The 7,366-nt window shown below is 37.3% G+C and overlaps 1 protein-coding gene across 1 annotated transcript in view; it reads left to right on the forward strand.

Annotated features, from left to right (window-relative positions):
- Positions 1 to 7,366, forward strand: part of dnm1b (dynamin 1b) — a 36,860-nt gene that overhangs the window by 19,449 nt on the left and 10,045 nt on the right. The window contains exons 13-15 of the mRNA XM_016455785.1: positions 65 to 116; positions 1,257 to 1,268; positions 2,556 to 2,669. Coding sequence (XP_016311271.1) covers positions 65 to 116; positions 1,257 to 1,268; positions 2,556 to 2,669 — 178 coding nt within the window. The remainder of the gene's footprint in view (positions 1 to 64; positions 117 to 1,256; positions 1,269 to 2,555; positions 2,670 to 7,366) is intronic.

Genomic DNA, 7,366 nt, shown 5'->3' on the forward strand with positions numbered 1-7,366 from the left:
TCAGTCGTTTTGTGCTCTTTATAGATATTTCTTCTTTTTTTTTTTCTTCTGTGTATCACTTCAGTGCCCAGCAGAGAAGCAGTCAGATGAATAAGAAAAAGGCTGCTGGCAATCAGGTAAGCACAAGCCAGAATGAACAGATGCTGCGTCCTGCGTGCATCCTCACACAGCCTGGACAGATGTTTGCTGCCACCTACTTATGTAGGAACAGCAGACGCAGGTCTATAATTGGGCACTGCATCACTCAGTCTCTGTCATTTTATGAGATTTTAATTATTGAGAACAGTGGTTGGTGTTGTTTTGTAAAATGCTCTTTAAAAAGTAAGAAATAATTAGGAAGAGCTTGGTTGAAAAAAGTGCTTCATTAGCCACTGGCAAACATGAATCACATGTAGATAACTCCGTTTTTATAAATTTTTATAAATCATGTGTTTTAGTGTGTTAGTTAGCTGTATTTTTTTAGTTATTATTATTTAATCAAAACAACCCAACTGCAGTTTGACTGATATTAATGGGAATGCAGGATAAAAAAACATGATTTAAAAAAAATTTAAAAGCGGCGTTATTTGTTTTTGCAAATGAACTCTTCGGTTCCTAATCAGTTATTAAATAACATCTAGATTGACCATGCAATTACTGTATATCTGATACATATATCCTCTAGTATAGCATGGACGGCTACATCCAAAATGTGAAGCTGAAGAAATGTATGATAGAGAGGTTTCTGTCAAAATCAAATCATCTTGTAAAAAGAGAGAAGCCCCATTTTTTGTTTAGCTTTTAAAACTATGCAGAGCAGGACAAAACTATTTGAATTAAATTAATAAAAATATAAGAAATGATATGTAATATGTGAAGTAATATGTAATCTGTTTATTTACAACTTGCATGACTCTTGCAAAAAAACATACAAACAAACAAACAAACAAACAAACAAAGCTTCAAGAGCATGATAGGCCTACCTTTGTTTTAGACTGAATTTTATTAAGCATTTTCCAGTAGTTTTTAAATTTCTAAATATATGTATCAAGATATCTGTTGTTATTCATCATGGATATCATGAATTGTCTTACAGCATGTTCTGTTTAGGTTTTTTGTATGTCTTGTGTTAGTGCTGTGAACTGTCCTAGCATCTTTCTGCTACTTTTGTGTTCTGTACATCTTGTCTGTTCTCACTGCTGCCTTTTCCAGTTTATAATTACCTATCTTAAACCCTGTCTTTGCTTTGCTACTGTTGCTATGCCAACGCGCCTCAGGATGAGATAATGGTAAGTGTGCATTGACCTCTTTGGTGTGTGTGTGTGTGTGTGTGTTTTTGTGTCTGCTAATGCACTTTGGCCTTTTAATATAAAATGGATTTGAAAAAATAGCATTGCATGTTGATTATTATGGTCCTCATTATGGTGTATTTGTTTAAAACACAAATAGCTTTTTATGATCATTAATTAATCCTGACCTTTTCCGATAAAGTTGAGTGCTTTTGCACCATACCACTGCACTGGAGAGGCTGCTGTGGAGCTAAATAAGGTTTCCAGTGGAAACCCATTGCACTCCTGAGAGCTGCAGCTCATCTGCTAGAGATGTGACGTTCATGGGTTCGTTTCTCAGAGAACAAATGTTCTGAACAAATATAGTACACCTTGAATGCACTCTAGGTTACTTCGGGTAAAAAGAAGTCTTCCTGATGTAATGACAGTAAAGCCTGAAAGCGTACACTAGTCAATTACAGTAGAAAATTCAGAGAAATTGATTTTTTTACATTTACACCTGAAAATAAAGAGTTTTAAAAAGCATACCAAATGCTAAAAAACTGTGAAATTCATGTAGATTTTTAATGTTTTATTTAAATTGTAATGCTGATCATATTATGTGTCATCTTTATTTTTAATAAGTTATCAACTTTTATCTTATGTGTATTTTTAATAATATAAAACTTTTATATGTTTTTTTATGCTCACCAAGTCTGCATTTTCTTTTACCAAAAATACAGTAAAACCAGCAATATTGTGAAATATTATTACAATTTAAAATAACTGTTTTCTGTTTTACTATATTTATTTTGTGGAAACCATGATACATTTTCATGATTGCTTGAAAAGAACAGTATTTGTTTGACATCATTTTGACTGAGATCAATTCTGAATAAATATAAAAAAACTCTTACTCTTCCCCAAAAATGTTTTAACTGCATGTTTTAACTGCATTTTTGACTAATGGTTGCAGGCTTTTGGACCCCACTGTATTTGCAATGATCTTTTAATTGTTCTTCTGTGAAATCCCACAATCGCATACACATTGTTTTCAAATGTATTACAATACATTGGGTTCTGGAACACTTGATTCTGATTGGTCAATCACGGCATTCTGGGTTCAGATATTTTTGTATAATGATCATTAAACTGCATAATTGGTCATTGTCCCAAATGATTTCCTACATAGCAGTGCAAGTTCCTCTTCATTATTGATTTCTTGTCCATTTATTTATATATTTGATAAGTATAACAAAGACTAACAGTACATTATCCTCTACATCCCATTTGTTTGACTTTGTCTAGGTGATCAGAAAGGGTTGGCTGACCATCAATAATATTGGCATCATGAAAGGAGGAGCCAAGGAATACTGGTTTGTCCTGACCGCTGAGAATCTGTCCTGGTACAAAGATGATGAGGTGAGTGCCCTTCATTTCTTCTTGGTTGCTTTTCATTTATCTGAAGCTACCCACAGTATAATCTCTACGGGGCCGGTCACCCTGGAGCAGCCTTGTTTTTTTTTTCATATACTCTGGGCTCTGTATTTTAGTATTATTTCCACCAGAAGTAAGGCTATATTTAGTCTATTTCACAATGAAAGCATCTTATCCTACCAGTAACCCATGCTGTAAATGCACCGCAACACTGGATCCAAGAAAAGAGAATTGAGACGGATGAGGTCATACAGTATAAATGAGTGCATTGGTTCTGTTTCTTATTTCCGTAATGGCCAGGCATTTTGCTGTCTTGGCGGTCTGATCAAGCACAGGTGTTACGGTACCGTTGTGACCCCCGCCCTACCCCCACTGTCAGTCCAGACCGAAGGCATGAGGAGAAGCAGACCAGGGGCTGGTGGGAGGGCTGCTCTGGGGGTTGGGAAGGTGGCATATGGTTTTCATTACCATACATACCAGATTTTGGTCCAACACTTCCCAAAAGCCCTCGCTCTAGTTAGTTTAAGCATGCAGAGAAGGTCTTTTTAAAACAAAGGAGTTCCTGGTCCAAAATGACTTACTATTTAGAAAAAAATATCCATTTTGTATATAATTGTTTTTCATTTAATCTCCTCATTTTTAAAAACCACAGTTATGTCCTGCTTATGCCAAAACAGTTTCCTTGTGGTCCAAGTGGATGAAATAAGAGTCCAAACAATGACAATTATATACAGAGAAAAGACTTTTATTTTCCATCAAATCATCATTTCGATTTCCATCAAGTAAAATCTTTCTTTCTTTCTTTCTACGTTTACTCTTCTATAGACATCTGTTGTGTTATATATAATGCTATATATACATATATAGCAATTATCATTATAAAAAAAACATTAGATGTCTATAGAAGAGTAATAAAAAAGTATTTATTACTCTTATTATTTAGAATGAAAAACACATGTACTATATAGATAGATATATAGATAGAGAGATAGATAGATAGATATATGTATATATATATATACATATATATTTATTTTTATTTTTTTTAAATAAAAACATGAAAACAGAGTTTTTTTTTTTAGAATTATAGAATTAAAAAAATATAGTAAAAAACAAAAAATAAACTTGAATAAACAGATAAGCATTATTTGTTTAACTTAATTATTTGCATAACTTAATTGATTTTTCTGCAGAGGAGGTTTCTAACCTCATGACATTACTTAGCACATGAAGGCATGCACATTTCCATGGGAAGACGTACAGAGACATGATGACGAGACTGTTGATGAACACAACTAGTTGATGTGTGTGCACCCCCCACACAGCCTAACCAATGTGCAGACTACTGTACAATCTCTATAGATAGATATATAGATAGAGAGATAGATAGATAGATAGATATATGTATATATATATATATACATATATATTTATTTTTATTTTTTTTAAATAAAAACATGAAAACAGAGTTTTTTTTTTTAGAATTATAGAATTAAAAAAATATAGTAAAAAACAAAAAATAAACTTGAATAAACAGATAAGCATTATTTGTTTAACTTAATTATTTGCATAACTTAATTGATTTTTCTGCAGAGGAGGTTTCTAACCTCATGACATTACTTAGCACATGAAGGCATGCACATTTCCATGGGAAGACGTACAGAGACATGATGACGAGACTGTTGATGAACACAACTAGTTGATGTGTGTGCACCCCCCACACAGCCTAACCAATGTGCAGACTACTGTACAATCTCTACGCCCTGAACAGGTAGTCTGAACACTGGGAAAGCGGGGCGGGCATGACGCTTCACGGGGAGATGAGATGAGTCCAACAGCCCTAAGGAATGAATGTGTATAAAACATTAAACATCATAACGTACACAATGTACATGTTAATGAACATAACTTTTTGTGAGTATCACCACACCCTTTCACACAAGCAAATGTTCCGTTATCCAAATGTTTTTTTGGAAGTGAGCGTGGAAAATAGGAGATGAGAAAGTTAATGTTTATTATTGACCATTGATTTCGAATTCCATCTCAAATGCTATTTCGGTAATATAACATCTATTATTGATATATTTTAGTTCATATATCCATTTCAGTTTGCTTAGATGTGTGATAATATCTATCTAGCCCATTGTCCCTCCTTAACTTCAGACTTTCAGATCTGTTTCTACCATACGCAAATGATAAATACTTCAAAGGGACAAGAAATACCTCAAAGTTCGTGCATCTGTGCCAATCAGATTTGGCATTAGATGTTCCGGTTGTCCTCCGAAAACCTTCATCCTTTCTTTTCTCCTTCTGTCTCTCTTTTTCTCTGGACGTCCGAGTGTGTGAGATGCCAAAAGAGTGGTAGGTGAGTGGGGGAGGAGGACGAGAGGAGGGTCTTTTAAAACCTCTGAGTGTTTGATGGTGGTACGAGAAGGCGAAGAATGTGGGTGGCAAGAACCATTGGGTTTCCTGGCCCTTTCACCCCCGTCGACTCATAAAATCCATCTTAGATTAGGAGCAGAGTCTTTGAAAACAGATATACAAAATGATAAGATATGCAGCATTTGCATCGCAAAAATTCGTTTGTAAAACACAGCGTCTTTAGTACTTTCAAATGTGGATTTTTCAGAATCGACGTGGCAGACTTTTGACTCCGGGAAAAGCTAAAAGGAGGGAGAGAAAGAGGTGGAGCTTTTTTTCCGTTTTCCCCCCGCCTTAATTTTATGTTTCTTTTCTTGTTAAACAGGAAGTGAAAGGTCACAGAGGTCACAAAAGAGTAAGATGAGGAAAGCTGGTACTGATGAAGACCTGTCAGACTCAACATTTGCTTTGAGATGTATTTCTGACATCTGTGTGTGTTTATGTGTGTGTGTGTGTGTGTGTGTGAAGGTGTGGGTGGTGTTGCTGACTGAGTTTCTTGGCATGGAGATGGAATTGTAATATCTCCAGATGTGTAGTCCTGTGGTCTGTACCTCTCTTCATGCTGATATTTATTCTGAAGCTCACTTCCTCTGCTCGTACTGGATAAAGGGCTCTTTATACTGGCTTACAACCCCCCTAACGATTACACACATGCATTTTCGTGTTTTAAAACACTCCTGTAGACGAGGTGCTTCGGAAGTTAGGGCTGAAGTTTAGGCTCACCACAGAATGTTCCTCTAAAATGCAGGAGGGTTCTTATTAAATGTGGAGATGGTGACATGGTGGTGACCTATAAACAAGAGGCATTAATCATCCTCACGCCGTTTGATCCATCCTTGGGGTCGGGGGCTCCCCTTACATTGGTTTTTGTGGACATTAATCTCTGAAATTGGCAGTTTAGGTGGAACGTTTATTGTCACAAGACAACACCGTCTGCTCTGTCAGCGGTTCTGAAGCCTTGTGTTTGAAAATCGATCTGAATTTCTGAGGTTGTTAAAGGAATGTTCTGGGTTCAAGATAAGGTCAGCTCTATCGACAGCATATGTGGCTTGCTGACGATTACCACAGACAATCATTTAGACTCGTTCATTCGTTTGTAAAAACAAGTAAAAATGTGTTTACAGCAGTGCAGTTACAATGGAAGGCTATTCGTAGATTACATTCGTACATTCTTCGGTTTTGACCATTTAAAGTTGGTATTTTTTTGGAATATATTCAATTCTGGAAATTATTGTAAGTGCATTAAGTTGTCAAAACATTATAATGTACAGTACAGAATAAAAATGGATATTAATTTAAATCATTTGTTCTCAACCAAGGTGCCGGGACTCACAAACTTGGGGCCGCAAGATGATATTCTGATTTATATATTATTATTAATAAAATGTAGTAATACTTTACAATAAGGTACCATTTGTTAACATTCACTACATTAGCTAACATGAACTACTAATTAATAATCTTAATTAATGTTAATTGCAACATTTACTAACACATTAATAAAATCAAAAGTTATATCTGTTGATATTAATGGACCTGAGCTAATTTGAACTAACAATGAACAGTTGTACTTTTACTAACTAATGTAAACAAAGATTCTGTCACGGCTCGGTACTGAAAACACACCGTGTAAACAGGGTCTGGGTCCAAATGCAGGTGAAAACTTCTTTATGTAAACAGAAACGCCAACAAGGCAAAACAAAAACAGGTCTAGAGACGACGAACACCATTTCATTACACAATATAACCAGGCCGAGTGGTGAGTGAGAGGTGAAGATATGGTCAGTGACAACGGGGCACAGCTGAGGGTGAGTGTGATGAGTGAGTGACTGAACAGGTGTGTGGAGTTTGGGGAATTAGTGTAATGAGTGAACAGGTGTATGGGGTTTGGGGAATGGGAGTCCGGGAGATGGCGCCCTCTGGAGGAGAGAGGGAGAAACGCAGGGCCCAGACTCATGACAGGACCCCTCCTCTAAGGAACGGCTTCCAGACGTTCCAGAGCGCCCCACCAGGGGGACGGCAGAGCGGGGGTGGAGTAGGGGGAGGGATGTGGGGCCCAGGTCCGTGTGATAGAGGGGGACCTGGGGACTGGGGCAGAGCCGGCGGGATGGGGACCCAGGGCAGAACCAGCGGCCACCACAGCGGTGTGTGTGGAGCTGCCGCCTTGGAACGGGCAATGGCGGGCTCCGCCGCTTCGTGAGAACTGTGAGCGGACCCTGCCGCCTCGGGGGAACTGTGAGCGGACACCGCCGCCTCGGGGG

Source organism: Sinocyclocheilus anshuiensis, unplaced genomic scaffold (genome assembly GCF_001515605.1).
Source record: "Sinocyclocheilus anshuiensis isolate Anshui unplaced genomic scaffold, SAMN03320099.WGS_v1.1 scaffold399, whole genome shotgun sequence".
NCBI classification, from domain to species: Eukaryota; Metazoa; Chordata; class Actinopteri; order Cypriniformes; family Cyprinidae; genus Sinocyclocheilus; species Sinocyclocheilus anshuiensis.